The sequence below is a fragment of the Cebidichthys violaceus genome, unplaced genomic scaffold (assembly GCF_023349555.1).
Source record: "Cebidichthys violaceus isolate CVI_PGR_0920_01 unplaced genomic scaffold, fCebVio1.0.p SCAF_26, whole genome shotgun sequence".
Lineage (NCBI taxonomy): Eukaryota > Metazoa > Chordata > Actinopteri > Perciformes > Stichaeidae > Cebidichthys > Cebidichthys violaceus.
In genome coordinates, this window is record NW_027176439.1 from 764,920 (window position 1) to 784,403 (window position 19,484).

General features: G+C 42.3%; 1 protein-coding gene across 1 annotated transcript in view; it reads right to left on the reverse strand.

The window, feature by feature from the left end:
• The window catches only part of antxr2a (ANTXR cell adhesion molecule 2a), an 86,050-nt gene that overhangs the window by 28,129 nt on the left and 38,437 nt on the right, over window positions 1-19,484 (reverse strand). The window contains exons 15-16 of the mRNA XM_068720951.1: window positions 15,903-16,073; window positions 15,089-15,169 (exon numbers count right to left, since the gene is read on the reverse strand). Of these exons, the coding sequence (XP_068577052.1) occupies window positions 15,089-15,169; window positions 15,903-16,073 (252 nt within the window). The remainder of the gene's footprint in view (window positions 1-15,088; window positions 15,170-15,902; window positions 16,074-19,484) is intronic.

Below are 19,484 nucleotides of genomic sequence, written 5' to 3' on the forward strand. Positions count from 1 at the left end.
CAATCAATTATGAAACACTGTGATTTATTCATGTCACACTGGGCTCCAGTTTGTGGAAGAATGTAGGAAGGATTCGACCCCCCCCCCCCCCCTCCCCGGCATCCAGCAGCACGCTTAGAGAAGACATCGGTTTACATCACAAGATAGAGCGAAGAGCTGCACACGTTTCCAAGTAAATAAAACCTGTTTACCGGGCAACTGGGAGAAACATTACTCCATGCACCGGTTCATTTTGGTCTATTTTACTTTCCATAACATCCAAAATACACATTTAGTTGTCTATTTTACTACTTTGTCTATTTGTGTCTGTGACAGTTCACCCCAAAATAAAAAAAATACATGTTTTTATACCATGGTTGAGAGAAAGTAGTTCCTCCATGAATCTTGAATAAACAGGTCATGATTTCTTGAAAGAAACATTGCTGTTGATGTATATTTTTGTGTCATCTAGTTCCATTATATTGGAGGAAAAGGCAGACGTCTCTACTAGAGATATCTCCTAAACTAGACAACTCACATCAAAACTATCTTGATAGATAAATGGCAAGTAAAAGGGAAAATATGGTCTTTTGATTTTTGAGTGAAATGTCCCTTTAAAGATCCAGAAATCTCCACTTCATTAGCTCTTACATACACCAAACTTTACACTTTCCTTCCTCTCTCTAACATGGAGAAAATAGATTTATTTATGGCCGTCGACAGTGTAAGAAAACTTGCAATACAAAGAATAATCGTCTAAAAGTAAGTAATCAACTGGGGAAGTTTCATGATGAGATCTATTAGTTAATGGGACATTATATTTGGTACTTTTTTATTCCTTTTCTACAACATGCATATAACTGGAAAGGCCTCAGCTGAGGTCACTTAACACACAATTAATCAGTGTCAAACAGGAATTAAAACGTCTTTAAATAGCTGTTGAGCCTACAGTTTAGGATGAAAGAGCTCGGCCCATTTGCATGCTGAAGTTCATTAGCATAATTAAGCTCATGTAAAAAAAAAAAAAAAAGAAATGACAAAAGGCCTGGCGTTGAAGGAGTTAACGAGGTGGAGCCGGTAATTGGACGAGGAGTGACCCTCTCTGAGCCGCTGACGGGGACGCCGCTAATTCACTTAAATGGTCACTGGAGGCCGATACCGACCGATCCAACGAGACTCTCAGGGGGGACGAAATAAAGAAATAAAAAATAATTAACCATGAAAAATATGTCAACTCAGCGTCATCGAGACAGATGTCAAAAATGTCTTCTTTTTTTTTGCTCGTCGTAACCGGGACAAGTCATTTATGGTTACGTGAGTCCAACTACTGTAGAAATATAACACAAGAACAAAAGGCCTTTAAAAATGTGACTTCTCAAAGTCAAAAAGTTTAATAAAGATCTGTAAAAGGTAACAACAAACAAATGTCATAAAAGACGCCTTTTAAGAACAAAAGAGTGAGACATAAAAATCAGCCCAGAGATGTCCTATCATCAATCTACAGAATCACTGAAAAACTAGCATCAATATTGAACTACTTCTGTGATGAGTGTGTGTCTTGTACCAAATGTAACTCTAAAAGGAAAAGCTTTTAAGGATTCCCAAACTGTAAAATCATCACATTTGAGTTGAAGTGATCTCAGACACTAGGAAACAGTGTATTGATTAGTAGTGAATCAGAACATGAAGCTGTATTTCCCACCGTGTTTCATAACATAGTTGGACTCCACTAACATCACTAAAACTATCAAAATATGAATCCTTTAGAGAACTTGGACCTGGTCCACGTGTGTGTTGAGAGACAGACCTTTTGGAGTTCACATACGGGTGTGATCGAGGGTCCAAACATACACGGGTCCTTTCAGTAAACGTAGCTTTTTTGGGGCCTTTCAAAAGGCGTTGTGAAACATTGGAGAACTCTGGTCGTCTAAACTCAATAAAACCCTCACAAGTAAGTTTATCACAATATGTGACCAACAAGCAGAACATCAGTCTGTTTGTGGAGCAGCGGTCAGGTAACGGTAGTGATGTCATACGGTAGTGATGTCATACGGAGTTTGATCAGAACAGGATCATCAATGAAAGAGAATCACTGAGATCATTGATGAGTTGAGAATGTGTGTTTAAGTTTTTAGAACTTTTTCTGTTGCTGCTCAAGAAAGGCTGTTTGTTTACATACAAGAACAATAAAGCAATGTGGATTCTCCTCTTAATAAAGTGTCTTTTATTCTCACAAACAACATCAAGAAGCACCGCTAAGAGTATCGATAAGAGTACTAGTATTGATAAAATCCTAACGATACTCATCCCTACTAATGAGGCGACATGTTAAACCACGGCGGCATGAATACACCGAATAACCAGCGAACAGGACTTTTTTACAGTTACAAATGTACAGTTACTCTTCCACTATATTGAGGACATTTCAAGCAATAATACTATTCGATCATTATTCGAAGATTCCGTCGGTGGAGTAAAACGCGTTTGTACACGCCAAACGTTCAAAACTAAGCTCGCATTTTTCATCGACTAGTTGGAACAGTGGAAAGAAGACGATTTTTGTTGAGGTTTGTTTTGTTACTGATGAGTTTGAATAAAGTGTGTTTTTACGACGGCTCAGCCTCTCTAATACATCTATCAAATGACTGCCTTCAAACATCTGGCCGGAGCCAGCAGATGGAAAGTAGCCTCTCTGGCTAACTCTGGCTCACCTACAGTTTCACTGTTGATTGGTGTGCATTGTCCCTGCAAAATAAATAAATAAATAAATAAATAAATAAATAAATGAAATAAATATCAGCTAAATCTACAGAAACACACACACACACACACACACACACACACACACACACACACACACACACACACACACACACACACACACACTCTGAGCTGACTGTAAAGAGACAAACTCACACAACTCTTACTGCTGCACCAGGCCGTGCATATATATATATATATATATATATATATATATATATATATATATATATATTTATTTATATATTTAAGGCAAGACAATAGTTGCATAAACTATTTGACTTTTTTTATACGTTTTTACGAACATTCAAAAAATGTGAAAATCATTAAAGACACTAAAGAAAAGGAATTGTTCTTTAAAACGATGGATGAAGAACTCCCGTGTACGTGTGAACTCGGCCTGGGTGATGTTCAAAATTGCTCTGTGGGGATCATCCTAAACAATCCAGTCTTTTCATTTTGCATACTGCGTATTTAGTGCAGAACATGGGGAGACCTGCAGCACTGATTACATTACTTTGATTATTGTCTGTTTAATTTGGTATTAGTTTGCAGCACGGTGACATCTCAATACGGGCTGAAAGTATCCAAATCGTACTGCAATACAGAGAGTCAGCCATGTCGACCAGAGTGACCTGTGGGAGTTTGACCAGCCTCCTTTAAAGGAGCAACAGGATGACAGCAGAGAGACACACAGCGAGCAGGAGGAGGAGGAGGAGGAGGAGGAGAAGGAGGAGGAGGAGGAGGAGGCTCAGGCCTGCAAAAAGCAGTGAATAGAGGCACATTAGTGTCACTTCACTGCTCTATTCAGGATGGAGGAGAGGCTCTGCAGGGGGGGGGGGGGGCGTCGAGGGTGTTTTCTGACCAAAATAATAATATTCATAATGAGCCTGCATGACAAGTAAAGGAAAAAAGAGAACTAAAGAGACTTACTGACGAGTTAATACGTTAAACGATGAGGATGAAAGTAGAGAGAAGTACACCGTCGTGTTGTGCGTTCGGTACGAGCATCACTGACGTGTTTACATGTTTATTCATGGCGTCTGTTATCAAACATACGAGAGCGGATCGTATTACATGTAGCTGCATGCGAGGGCCCTTCACTACGTATTAGCCGCCGCCGCTACATTTATGTATACAAAATACGAGCGGGCTAATTGAATATTCACTGTGAACATATTCCCTGCATAACATGACTCCCCGCTTCCATCTTTTTAAAAATTCAAATCGATGGGAGGAGATGGAGGAGGGGGGGGCTTTAGAATACATTACTGCATGTATGTGTGACCCCCTCTTCCTCCTCCTCCCTGTCAGGAGGTGAGGAGGAGGAGGAGGGCAAAGTGCACGCGACAGAGCCGGCCTCGGCAAAGCTGACGTTAACAATAATGTAATTTAATTAAAGCCAAGATTCCCAGCGGTCCTCGCGCAAACGACGGGGCTTTGATTTTAATAGGTGATGAAGAAAAGGCTCGGCACACGGCGACGCCCGCCCGTCCGCCCAGTCTGAGGGGTTCTGGGAAAAAAGGCACCGGCAGGACATCAGTTCAGATCGTATCAGGGCGGAGAGGGGAGGTGCAGGTACCAGCCCCGGCCACCCAGATACAACAACACCGATCAGCTAATGGAGAGGAAGAGGAGAGGCCTCCAACAATAGTGAGGGGGGGGGGGGGTCTCCAAAAAACAACACCAGAAGATACTCGATTGAATTGCAAAAACACTTCTGAAGCGGCGTGTAATTTGCCGTGTTCAGAGTGGATTTCAGCGCAGAACGAGATTTAGAGGGAAGAGAAAAACAAAGAGCTAATCCAGAACAGTGACCCGGAGATCAGAGTCAAGAGTCGTCACAAGCAGATAAATCACATTAAAGCTTGAAGGATATTAAAATATGCAACAAACAAATTTTTTTTTTAATTTTCTTCTTTTTAATGGGGTGACATGTTGCTTGAGACATTTGTTGTTGCATTAAATCCAATTCTGTAATAAAAATAGTAATAAAAAAAAATCAGTTTTGTCATGTTTGTCTCTATTAAATGACCTGACAAACTCTTAAATGTGTGTGTGTGTGTGTGTGTGTGTGTGTATTAAAAAACAAAACAATGTTGCCAAAGCAAAAGACAAAAAAGTATACAATAATACTTCTATGAATAAAGTATTATTCAATGTATACATATACTTAAAAGAATAAAGTATATGTACACGTTTGACAAATGTTACAATGAGTATTTTTAGTAAAGATCTGGCTGCTTTTTAAAAACAATTCTAACCACAATGAAGTGTTAGTATTTAAAGTATATAGTAAACTAGTGTTTTTTAGAAGTTGTGAGGAGTTTGTGAGGAAACTAGAAGGGATTCAGTCCTGATGTCTCACTAATCATTTTCTCATTATATCTCTCTTTCCCACATTAGGTTACTTTTCACTTCACTCCTCCAACCAGCCGCCACCAACAACAATTAGCTTCCTGGTCCAAGACACACACACACACACACACACACACACACACACACACACACACACACACACACACACACACACACACACACACACACACACACACACACACACACACACACACACACACAGGGTCCCCTGACTGGTAATCCTGTTAACAGCCAGGTCCCAGCCTGGACTTGCCGTGAGGGGGCGAGGATGAGGAGGAGGAGGAGGGGAAGTGGGGGATTAACATGGCGGTCATTATCAAATTTACAACCAGTCATACAGACATCTGCCCTACTTTTCCTCGGTTAATGTAAAAAGAACTAATCTGGTTAAGAGAGAGACGCCGGGCGCGGCTCGTAAATCGTCGGCGCTCTGCGTCCGGAGTTAAAGCTGTCACTTCTCTTGTGGGGGAGCGGCGGCTGAATGGAGCTGTCAGCCGGCTACTTGTTAGGGCTAACAAGGCCGTCCACCGATAGCACTAATGAGGCCCAGGGCTCGCTGCCGCACCACCACCACCACCACCACCACCACCGCCGCTTCATGTGCAACACGATGTATGAAGAGCGGCAAGGTGCGAGAAAGACGTGCACATCAATCGTTATTATCATTATTATTAGTCTCATGTTGAAGATTTAAAAAGAAAAAAAACTCACTTGAAACACAACAACATAAAGCAGATCGCTGCACTTCATGTGGCATCAAGAGTTTTTATGGTGTTAGAATAAAAAAGGTTGATAATCTGGTTATGAGTTAGGAAATTGAGTGTTGCTGCAGTGCAATTTATATTTCAAAATGACATATCGCCATTCATCTCGATATTCATTCAAATATGCTTAAAAGTCCTGAAACATTCCGGAATCACTTTACCTTATATAAAACAAATATCACAGATGGGACACGCACATCGTATTTAAGGTGAACATGGTGTTTTTAGTTAAAAACACTCTTAAATGAGGTGATCAGTAATCATAAGGTCACTCTGCACGAATGAAAAAAGGAGCAACATTGATAATTCCTGTATTTTTAATATGAGGCTCTATTTTTTTTAAGTCACTCATGAGGATTTTCATCATTATTCAAATAGTGGAAATTTAACACTTGTGATGCACGATGAACTCGTCCATACACTTGACTTTAAACAGCTTTCTTGAGCACTAGATACTATATATTTTGCTATTAAAAGGTGCTGAAGGTTCTAAGATGCTACTTGTTTGTTGTTTTCATATGTGGGAGATTTTCTGCTGTGCACATTTGTTAGTTTTTCATATTGTTGTAGCCTGGATGGAGGTTCATTTTTGGAATTTTCTTCTTTTTCTTTGAAAGAAAATCAGTTTTATTTCACATTTCTACACTGAAGTGATCTAAAAATGCCTCAACATGGACGGTTTTGCAGTATATTCATGGTTCGGAATACCCAGAACTGATGTATGTTATGTTATTTGTTTGGAAAGATAGAAGAACCGAATGTTTGAATATTTCACTGGAAAAGACAGACCCTTATTGTTAGATTTGTCAGCTATTAACCCAAACAACATATCTGTAGTGCCACAAAGAAGCAGCAAAAAAAACATGAAATAAATTCCCCCCCTTCAGCACGAAGAGATAAATGTGACGACGGTGGTCGGGGGGGTTAAATGTCAAGCATGAGTAACGCCTGATTGTTATTTTGAGCTTTATTTTTTCAGAGTCGACTGCAGACCTTTTTTCCCCCAATCTCTCCTCACCAACGCTTCATTATTAGAGACGCTCTGGTTTAATTCCAATTACCCCCGTTAATTAGGAAATGTCATGCTCTCTGATCTAGAGCTTCGTTTCAACTTAACGTCATTTGCCAGGTTGTTTACTTTCCATTAAAAGCCTTTTATTTTGAAATGAAGTGTTACGTTTGTTCCAGCGAGGTATCTATGCGTGTGACGGTAAACACCCTGACTGATGTCAACACGTAGAAGTCCTCCTGCGTGCGTGTTTACTCTGCATTAGTGCCGCTGTCAACTCTTCCTTTAGTGCCACATTAGCATATTGTCTTATCAGACGTTTAGGTACCAAATTATTCCTCTCAACGGCTGCGGCAAGAGCAAAATGTGGGCCTTTTTTCATCGACAACCTTCAAAGATGTGTCATCTTCTGGCTCTTCTCCGGCGTTTTCTATTCTAACACCGAACAATACAGTTTTGACGGCTTTTTATTAGTTTCAAGAAAGATGTTCTCACCATATTCAGCGCGGCATTGTGATGCGACGAGATAAAAGCAACAAACGGGAAGCGTGAAAGGATGAGTATGTGTGCATCTGTTTGGTTGTTTATTTTTTTTTTTTACAATACCGAGCAAATGTTTGCTCCGCTTTACATACTCAGATCAAGTGACAAAAGATGCAAAGAAAGAAGCTGCTAAATACATCCTTTATGTATGAGACTGAATAAACAGTCTGTTGAATGGATTTCACTGCTGAGCACAGTGCAAATGTTCATCCACTCCCGCCATCTATACACCACGTTTACAACCGCTAGATGTCGACTCATCACAACCAAAACTTGCCCGTCCCGTTGTTTCGGTGAACAAGGTCGAGCGACGCGGTACGTACACCAGGCCAACAAGAGGAGGGTGCACATTTTAGCAGCATTAGTAACGTGTGTTGCTCGGTGAGGAGCCATTTCTTTACGATCTGTCGAGCTAAATCCATGCGACGTAATCACTAGCTTGCTAGCTACCCTGCTAACGATAGATACTTAAAACATTGATTTCGCCGTCGCCATCTTGGATTACGGGCCGTCGCCATGTTGTTGTTTTTGCAACCGATGAACAGAAGTGACCATATTTGGACTGAGGAGGAGTGACGTAGAGACGCTGTATACGTCTCTGGTAGAGACCTGTCAATCACAGTAGCCCCGCCCTAAAGCACACCCTGCTTTATGGTCTGTTTGACTCTAAATGGACCATAATGTACTAAATGAACATCATGCTGTATTGAAGAAGACTTGAAACTGGAGATTGAGACCATAAACTCATGTTTACAATGTTTACTGAGGTAATAAATCAAGAGAGAAGTAGAGTCATTTTAGACTAGACTTCTATACAACCAGAGGAGTCGCCCCCTGATGGTCACTAGAGAGAATTGAAGTTGTAAGACACTTCCACATTGGCTTCACACCTGCGTACATCTCCACAAATGTTAATTTAGGCCGCCCGTAAAACCCCCGTGTTTCGGTTCACTTCCTGCTACAGGGTCAGACAATGTTCTCACTTTAATCGATCCTCTAAAGGGTTTTGCTTGGAAACCTCTCGCAGAACCAGTTGTTTTCGGTCCACACCAGAGTATGATTACTGCGTTTACAACCACACCAGAGTTCGATTAAAATGAACTAAATGGTAGCTTGTGAAAGCGCCCTTAGGGAGCTGAAGTTTGATGGTTTCAATTGAAAGCTTAAGGCGTCGCCAGCAAACGGCTACAGTACAGAACGTTTTTTTCTTCTGTGGAGGAAAACCTTCAGCTGCATGCTTCAAACTGCACTCTGTCATCTCGTTTGTGGGAGGTCACTCTCTATTTATGAAGAGCAAACAGTTTCAAAAGGAAGAGGACCGACACGCACTGACACGCACACAAGGACGGCTCTATACCACCAGAACAAAGAAGAGAGAAGCTTGGATTATAACACAAACAGAAGAATGAGTGACTGAGTTCTCTGCTCAGGATGCCATTACTAAACTATATCTTCACATAGAAAATAGCTGGTTGCTGCTGCATTAATGTTCAAAATCTCATATAAAGTCCCTTTAATTAAGATTCCGTCACAGCTACTTCCCCTCCTGTATCATCTAAATGGGTCATTGTGTATCTCAATAATCAGCAGACATTCCCTCTCTTGGATCGTTTCCATGTGACCAGCCTGCTCACTACATACTGATACACCAGTGCAACCGGTTTACTGCTGATCCTATAGCGTGGCTGTGGTCCAATATTGAAGTCGGGTTGAACTAGTTTACTGCTGGTGATATTAGTCATCCCTTATGTTTGTGCAGTATGTGTACAGATCAGTGATACGACGACATGTTGCCTTCATAAAACCCCTACATTGAGATGTTCATATCATCTTTTGAGTTTTTTTACATGGCTTATGTAATTATTTTGTATGTGTGTGATTCTGTCACTATGACACCAGCAGTGTTCAGTGCACTCATTGAAACAATAAGTACAAATTGTGTACTTTACCTTATTACATGGAGAAGTAATATAAATGCTCTGTTCCACACAACCTTTGATGAATCCAAACTAACCCTTTAAGACAAACAAAGTCACACAGTAGCACAAACAAACTAACCGATGGAGGCAGAGGTAGACCAGCAACATGTGTTCTGTGAGGTAAAATCACTGTTTTTGTCAATGGAGTCTGGTTGCTTTGAAGAGAGCATAGATAACTGCTTCAGTTCCCGGTCAGAAAGGTCTGTATAACAGCAAGGTAAAGAGGTGAAAACATTCTAAATACACTTAAAGTGATATTGATTCTCTAAGGTGTCTAACATACGTCCACAGCAGTACCTTCTCTCTCCCTCCCTCCCTCCCTCCGATGGGACTCCTCCAGAGTCCCTCCGCTCACAGTCACTTAATTAAACGCTCCCACAGCACCGTCGACGTGACCGACGGCTGTTAAATTAAGACGCCGTCACGGCTGAGGGGGAGGAGGAGGAGGAGGAGGAGGAAGAAGAGACACAGAGAGGTGGGGAGCTCTTTTACATCACATGTGTCCTTCTTCTGGACAGTTTGTCAAAATCATGAATCCAGTCTTTGTCCATTTGTCTAAAGTAGTCACAACAAAAACAACAGTTCGAAAAAATACTGAAAAACTAAAATGCCCCCTGTGTGTAAGTGGATTAATGTTGATTATTTTCATCATTGATTAAGTTCTTGTTTTGAGTGAAGGAGTCCTCATATTTGAGAAGCTGCAAACATGAATGACTCTAAAGATTACAAGTACAAAAATATTTGTTTAATTGATCAACTAATCAATGAATACACATTATTCCAGCACTGTATAATAATAATAATAATAATAATAATAATAATAAAACACTATTAATATCCTTATTTTCAGAGTGCTACAGCTTTAAATCTCTTCTGCTGGTTGTTCAAACAGTCCAAGGATTTACATTCTTTGTGCTGCTGCACTCACTTGAGAGTTTACATGAGAGGATTATGTACATGTAAATATGCCCTTGATTAATGTTAACAATTTTTTTCCAGTTAGTTGACTCTAACAAATACCATGATGTCACATGTTTATCTGCATTTAACACCGCATAAATAACGCACAAAGCAAGAAACAATTTACTTCCTGGCAACATAAAAAAACATGTTCCCAGATCATAACCTTAAGAGGAATATTTAATCTAAAAACATGGTAGTTGTGTCACTATGAGCGTGTATTTATTCATTTTATTGGTTATTCTTGTCATGTTTTCTTATTATTTGTTACATATGTAAAATTACTCTATTGAATCTAATCTTAGAACAAGTGACAGAGACCAACTGGGACCCGAGGAACGGTTGAACGCGCAAAGACGACGTTTGAGATCTTGTGCCGTATCCATGATGCTTGTACGAAGCGTCTTTTAACCCCGAAGGATCAGTGACCATCACCTCGTTAGTACTTTAAAGATACACCGAGGAACTGCTCCCACACGGAAACAAAAAGCGTTTTATAAACTCTCCAACACATAAAGGTCCATCAGACAATAGTATTAACCTCCACACACGGCAGCATTCTCAGCCCACACGGCTCCCTGGTGAGGAACAGATGAGAGCCGAGAGGAACAAATGGAAACCCGACTGGAAATCCACACGGACTCATGGAGACGCTGGGTTTTTTTTTCTTTCTTTTTTGGCTTCGCCTGCTATTCTGTCTCCTTCTGTAGGAGGGTTTAATGTATGCTGATGCATCATTCATCGCACACCTTGTTTGGACATTGTGAGGACAGCTGCTTTTAGAAAACAATACCTACAGTAAGAAGGTGGTGGGGGGGAGTGAGAAATAAAAAAAAACGCTCATGCATGCACAACGGCGCTTCAAAAAAAAGAGCCTGATTGAGCACCAGAATAAGGCCAACCTCTCTCTCTCTCTCTCTCTCTCTCTCTCTCTCTCTCTCTCTCTCTCTCTCTCTCTCTCTCTCTCTCTCTCTTTCTCTCTCCCTCCCTCCCTCCCTCCCTCTCTGCCACCTTCCTCTACCTGCTGTCCCCAGTCGATCCCCGGCAAAACTTGGCGGCAGATGTTGCCGTGCGAAGTCGGCTCTGAAGTGCCTCCCTGGCTCCCCCGGTCTCACCGACAACACAGTCAAACCGCATTAGATCTCTTTATTTGTGCCTGGGGGCGAGTTCGGCACTGCAGCTGTGTCCACCCCCGCTCTACCTTTGGTGTTGGAGGCCCTCGGGCGCTAAAATGTGAGACCAGAAAAAAAAAAAAAAAAAAATTGTCTCTCTTCTGCATCTGCTGACAATCCAGCAGTCTGGCTCCGGGCGGCAGCACTGAGGGAGGGAAGAGGGGTGAGGATGGATGCTTGGCAAGGAGAAGGGGGAGGGCTGGGGTGGTGGTGGGGGGGGGTGGCATGGACACCCGGGTCCCCGTACTGAACAGATGTCTGCGACAACCTGCTTCCTTACACCTGTACGAGTCCTTGTAACCCCGCGGATGCGGCTCGCTGAAAAATTCATGACCCTGGAGGTTTCCTGTCCGCCATCAAAGAGCGCTGCCTCCCTCCCTCCCTCCCTCACCCTCCCTCCCTCCCTCCCTCCCCTCTGCTCTCCCTTCTCCGCTGCCCGCTCTGCCATCTACACCTAACCTCCCACCGGACCGCTCAGACTCCTCTCACTTTGATCAAGTCAAGTTTATCTGTTCAGTTCAATATCGCACGCGCGCCTCGTCGGGACCCGGTGGAAGTTACCGACTCAACACCAACGGTTTGTAAAGAACGATGACGTACGAAGGTACGCTCACGCATTTTGGCAACGGAAGTACGGCAGAGTGCCACAGCTTGTCAAGCTATGAAAGAACATGAACCACCAAAGATGGTGAATGTAACCAAACCAAAGTGACTTTCCAGATCTGTGAGTGTGTAGAAAACATTAGCAAGTGGACCAGTATTTAGTGTCCAGATATTAACATGTATCTGGTGGAGAAACCCAGTGTGTGACGTTACACCAGAGAGACATTAGGAGCTACACTTCACTAGAGGATCATAACGTCAAACACCAGGACAGAGACTCACGCCGTGTCCACACTACTACGTTTCCATTTTAAAATGCATATCCTCGGCTACGTTTACACTGAGCGTCACCACTACGCCGGAGTTTTAGAGCACCGAAAACGGAGTAGTTTAAAAAGGCTTCCTAGGACGGATACGTTTGAAACCTCCGGGGTTACCTCTTCGTGTGGACGGTTGTAAACGCATGACTTTGGAAACGATGACGCAGACTCCCGCGTTCGCTACTTGATTGGTTCTTAGCAGTAACGACGCGTCCTTCCCTGATTCGTCACGCCCCTATCACGTGACCCTTCCCCTTGATTACCGATCGACTACCAGGTTAATTTAACATGGAGAACTGATTACAGGCGTTGCTGACCTTGTGGTCTATAATAGCAGCTGTTGTGCAGTTAAATTCTGCATTTTATAATTCTACTACTGCCGACATGTGGAGGAAGCAGCTGTTATTGGAGTGATTAGCGAGCGGGTTATCAGCCCTACGGAGCGGACGTTTGCGGCTTTGAGGAGGACGATGGACACACAACGGAAGACTTTCCATGTCTTATTAATGCCTATTTATTTCTTCACAACTATCATAAAGTCCACACAGAAACTGGAAAGGAACAAACGTATTAGTGTGGACTTTTCTCACTTTTAAAATGGACGCTACAAACAGTCCAGTGGTAGTCAACACGTTTAATAGCTTGCAGCCATAGACAGTGCCGGTGTTTCGGTTTAACCAGTGACTGTGTTAACTGGTGACTCTCAGCCGTATGCGTGAGGCCAGCTGTAGAAAACACCAACAGAACATATACATGTCCTTGTAAGAGCCTTCAATCGGTTTTAAATACAAACTCATCTGTGATTATTATCATAAACAACCATTAACGTGACGAGAGTCACTAGATAACATGGTCACATGTTAAACTGAAACACCTGTTGTAAAACGGTCGTGATCCTGTCTGAATTCTGTAATCTGCTGTTGTAATATCGATTCTGACAACTGAACATGAAACAACCAGACATTCTGATGCTGCTTTTAAATCAATGTTTAATACTTGCTAACTCTAGCTGGGGCCAAACAACGCTTATTTCTGATGACATAAAGGTGTATAAGGACTGAAGTTGCAACAGGAGGCGGGAAAATGGCCGTAACTTAACAGAAAGTTGGAACAGTTGGATGAAACCCAACAGTGGGACACTAATGTTGCAAATCCATTATATAAAAAGTCCAGTAAAAACTGGTTTCAAGGAGCAAGAGCAGTGAAATGTGACCAATGAGAGTCTAATATCAGGTACATCATGAGAAAATGGAAAGTGAGTTAGTGCCCAAAGCCTTCAGCCATTACACAAGTATCAGTCTTATGAGGTGGTAAACTACAGATCTGCATCAGTCGTCTCCGTTTGGATACTGATGCCAAGTGTCCATCTTCACCAGAAGGCATCAGTTAATGTTGATTTAAAAATGCACAACTAGGTAAACTAGTAAAACAATTTCAAACAAATCTAGCTTAGTGTTGACCGTGATATCTGAACATCTTTTCAACTATAAATGACAGGTCAAGAGATGATGTTTATTTTTTTTCTGAAATATTCTAAAGGGCGCCTTGACACCCTGAGCTGCGACTGGCAGGCTCACAGCTGGATCACCGGTCCATTTTGTCCATGTTCTGCAGACATTTGCAGTCTGACATCAAAACACTAAATAAAACTCGTATGGCTCCTGTTCTCAGAGCTCTGTTGAGTGGAAGACGATCAAAAGGGACCACCACAGAAACTAAATATATGTACAGATGAGTCATTATTTCCTGTACAGCTTCAGCAATACTTCACTTTATTCACCGTGCAAAGGTTTGAAGTTTCTGCATAGGAAGAGGCCAAAGAAAATCCGTTTCTGGGCCTCAAGAAATAAAAACTGTGGTTTGTTGGATAAACCGCTGCATTAGAAAACACATCAAAACATCTGGTTTACTCTAAATCGGTGGCGGTTTGCGAGCGGCGTGCTCTCCACACCGCCTGCGTGGTGACTCGGGTTTCAGTGCAGCCGATATTCGACGGAGGTCGAGGGTTTGGCCATATTAAGAGCGTCCCTCGGCGAGCCGGTAACAGACGACACGATGCTAAACTGCTGCCAGCAGCTTCCTCTGCCGACAGCCAGCACATAGATTACTGTAACCTCCACAGCTGTAACTCAATACTGCAATAAAATAACGAGTTCTTAACTGCAATTGTGGTGACTCAAAAGATTTGGAAGGATACAAAAATACCTTCATACTGAGGATTAGGGCTTTTATAGAAGAGTTACAACAACATTAAATAGTACAAAATAAAAACCAAGAAGGCTGAAATGTCTCTATTTAGATCAGTGAATGCAACAAGCTGCACTGGCTCACTCCCTTCAGGCTGCAGGTTTGTGCAACTACAAACACAACACTCCACTGTGAAGCTGATCCCACACACACACACACACACACACACACACACACACACACACACACACACACACACACACACACACACACACACACACACACACACACACACACCCTGCAGTAAAACACACACATACACGTCCCTGTTTATTCAATCCTGCATGCCTCTGCATAGTTTGTATGGTTTGTGTTTCAGGAATCCCTGCAGATAAATCTTTTCACTTCATTTTTTTTTTTGTCACCGACTTACCTTGTCTGCATTTGTAGGTCTCATGAGGGAAACCCGGTCATACTGTCGCCCCAGCAGAGCCCACACAGCGTCAAGACGACCCTGATGAAAGACAAACACGGGGATTTTAGTTCAGCAAAGTTATAACATGAAACTTGGAACATTGAGGGTCATTTTTAACCTTTGTAACAAAATAATATAAGCTTGAAGGACCACTAACTAACGTCTGGTTGCTTTTAACTTTTTCTCTTTAAAAACTCAGCAACATTACACCCTTTATCATATCCAGAAGCTGTAAAAACAGACATTACCATCAGGTTTCCAACTTTCTGACGATCCTTGAACACATCATGTGTGATGAACACGGCCGTCAGAAAAAGCAGCCATATCAAAGCTTTAAATTGTTAAATTTCATCAAAAACACTTTATTCTAAATGCCTCATTTAAAAACGTTTGAACTAACCAGATCCTGCGAAAGAAATTAAATTAATTAAAAACCTAAACATTTTTTAGATGAAAAATAAATCCCTTGAAAGAAATGCCACACTTGAGGACTTTTAACATTCAAAAATGATGTGAATTTTCCCTTTCTGTGTACCTCACCGAAAATAATAAACCCAAACTCTATTCAACAAGGGAGCAGGACTGTGTGGAAAAGTTACCAAGTGGTCACATTTCCTCTCTGAGGCTGTTAAAAGCTTTGAGGAGGATAATTTAGTAACGTAATAAATTGAAAGACATTCATTATTAGTTAGAGGGGAAGAGAGCTGAAAAGGATTAATGCTGAAAGACAAAAAAAACAAACCAAACATATTCAGTCTCATGCGTGGCTCACCTTGATGGGGGTGTACCATTTGTTCTGGTTCTGATGGTAGGTGGGCGTGGCCTTCGGGGTGGGGCGTTTGATCATGGGCTCCTCCGATTCCTCCGGTATGGACACCACGGCGTTCTTGGCTTTCTCCAGCCGGGCCCCCTCCTCGGTCGAGCCCTTCTCGCCCCAGCGCACCTGGACAGGTAGAACCACACACAGCACCAGTTTGAGAGATGAACTCGACAACAATTTATCAAGCAGAAATCCCAGCTTGTGATTTGTTGCTTTCCTCTGTTTGATATAGTTGAACAATTATTACTGTTTTGTTCTGTTGGTTAATAAAACATCTTGAGGACATCTGCTTGGACTTTGAGATCTTTTTTCTCTTTGGAGGTTTGTTAAAATGTCCACAAAGTGTGGCTACATTTGACTCCAGTAGACGCTGAGAACTCTGGTCGTCTCAAACACAATAAAACCCTCACAAGTAAGTTTATCACAACGTGACCAACAAGCAGAGCAGACCATCTGTTTGTTAAGCAGCCGTCAGGTAACGGTAGTGATGTCATACCTGTCACACCTGTATGTCAAGTTGGGTTTTTGTCCTGTCTCCACGTTTGTTTTGTGACTTCCTGTTTTATTTTGGAAATGAACTCTCCTCTCGTTTCAGGTTCCTTGCCCTTCCTCATGTGTCACCAGTCTGATTGTCTTCCTGATTCCTGATTGTCTCCACCTGCTCCCCCACTTCCCTCATGTGTACTTATAGTCTGCGTCTCCCCTTGTCCTGTGCCAGTGTGTCATGTCCTTTTGTCTTGCACACCCGCCTCATGATATCAGCAAATCCAAGCCTGAGTATTGTCTATCCCGTTCTTGCTTCTCGTTTCTTGTTTCTAGTTTCTTCTGTAAGAGCGACCTTGTTTTGCATTTTGATCATCCAGCTCTTTGAGTAGAATCAGAGCTTTTTTATTTGTAGCATTATACCTTCCTTGCGAAGTGATTTTTGGTTTGGCTTTTGCCGTTTTTACTTTACTGCTCTTTGAGTTAAATCTGAGTTTTTTTTAGTTCTGCTTTGTGAGTTTGTTTTCCTGCCTCGCTAAAAGAGGCTTTATTTCCAGGGATTTTCCTGAGCCTTTTTGTTGTAAATAAAAGATCGTCAGTTGAACCTTAACACCTGCGTCCGAGTCCTCATCAAGAGTTCCCTCCGTGACAATACCGAGTTTGATCATCAATAAAAGATAATCACTGAGATAGTGGTTTCGCTGTGAATGTGTTTTAAAGCTTTTGGAACTTCTTGTATTGCTGCTCAAGAACACAATTTGTTTACATACAAGAATAATAAAGCAATGCAGATTCTTTTCTTAATTAATTGGCTTTTTTCCTCATAAAATAATTAAAAAAGAATCTAAAAGGGTATCAGTATCGATAAAATCCTAACGACACCCATCCCGAGAGCTAACCGTAACAGGAAATAGGATGATATGATGATAAAGCCTCTTTCACACATAGTTAATAGCAGCAGACTTTATGACTGTGAGTATAATTGTTGTAAGATAAGCATATCGCTTGTTTTCATGGACGGCCGAATGGTGCGTCACTTTAAATGTTGCCGCCGCAAGGAATTGTGGGTCGGAATTATCAACTTTCCTTTCTTAAATGAAGTTTCAGTGTTTCCTTTGCTAAAGGAGCTAATAAAGGAAGCATTGAAGCACCTTTCCTTAGCATTTAGATACTTCTGGGTCATTTCACTCGGCTAGGAACCTTCCGAAGCAAAAAGGACTATTCGACCGCAGCCCTAGTCCCAATAAAGGGCTTATGCTAAAGAAAACGATTCTTAATTTCAGTTGATTATACACTAATAAAAACATAGTTATTAATATCATATTCCATTTCTGCTACGAGATCCATCTAAATACAACACACTGGCCCTTTAAAAAGGGAATTAAACTGCGGTTATCACTACATTATCCATAAGAATATGAAATGGCCTTGAAAACCTGTTTTTGCTTTTACTAATAAGCCCATTTACATGTGGTACAATGTGTCATTGTGTGAGCGTGTGAACGCAGGCCTGTGTGTTCGTTAAGCTGTCCTGCTTTTTAATTGAATTCATCACATCTGTTGCAAGGAGGAGATAAAAAAAAAAAAGAAAAAAGAAACAACACACCGTCACATGAACGGGGAGAGGTGATTAATTAGCGACACCGTTTTCAAGCTGTAGGTTAAGCCGTGACAATATAGAACAGCTTTTCAGACTCATCTCTGGGATGCGTTCTCTGGTCCGCCGCATCAAGTAAAGAGGAGGCCGCCATGAATAAAAGATACGTTGTCACACCAGCCGGCTCGATGCGCGTTTGAAATATTGGCAGTGGCAAAGCGGTGGAGGTGGAGGTGGCGTTCGCAGCATGGCGTCTTACAAAGTGGATGCAAGGGGGGAGGGGGGGGGGGGGGGGGGGACAAGCGCTTCGCTCTCCATCCACAGGAGAGGTGGGGAAAGCTTCAGAAGTGGAGACGGGCCTGTCGACGGGAATCAACCTGCTGCAGGAAAGAAGAGAGCGACGGGATCGCTACAACACTCGTGGGGAAGGAAGGTAAAGAGAGCTCCCCGAGGATGCTGGGAAATCCCTGCAACGCCACCAACTTCCTCGGGGCTGAGAAGAGGTAGGGGGTGAAACAGTGAGGGGGTGAGGAGGGAGGAGGAGGAGGAGGAGGAGGAGGGGAGCTCGCCTTTTAAACCTGGATTCCCTTCGGAAGGAGGTGCATAACAAAGAGGCTGCCAAGGTTTGGGAGTTGAGATGGGGGGGGGGGGGATACGTCAAGCTGACAGCGGCACTCAATCCTTCATCCGCGGCAACGACTTGATCCAATCAGGATCGGACGGCCAAGGACGAGATGGCAGCGCCTGTCACGTCGGAGGCATCAGTGGACTGACGAGGACAGCGGGCCGGCCGGTCTGTCGGTCAGCCGGTCCCTCCTCCTCCTGCTGCTGCTGCTCGACTGTTTAACTCCACAAACTTGTAGCTTCAGAGAGAAGACTGACTTGTCAGCAGTTTTTCTCTAAACACGCTGCAGGTTTACATGATAACAGGGTCACTTCCTGTTGTCTGGGATCTGATCTCTGTAGGATTTCTGTTCTTTTTTTGCTGGTGAGAGCAGATGCCTGAATGTTTGTAATTGAAAGGCATTTGCTTTCTTTTTTTTCTTTTTTTATCGCCAAAAATACAACATTTATTACAGCCAGAAACTGTAAAATCAGGACTTATCATTAGATTTTCAAGTTTCCAACGTTCCTTGAATGAATCATGTGTGACGGACGCTTAAATCAGAAAAAACAACCAAATCTAAGCTTGAAAAAGTGATATATCTACATGTCTTTGCCAAAAGAAATTGTTGTTCAACCGTTTGAACTAACCAGATTCTGGTTACAAAAACATAAAATTCTGTGCTCCTCACCACAACTGTGAAGACATGAGTGACTCAACTGAGACCAACAGTCACATGACAGAAACGCTGTGAAATTTGGACTGAACTGCAGGCTGTTTACGCAGAGAGGAGAGGATGGGAGAGGCGGAAAGTAGAGGTTGTAAAAATGTAAATAGTTTAATATGTATA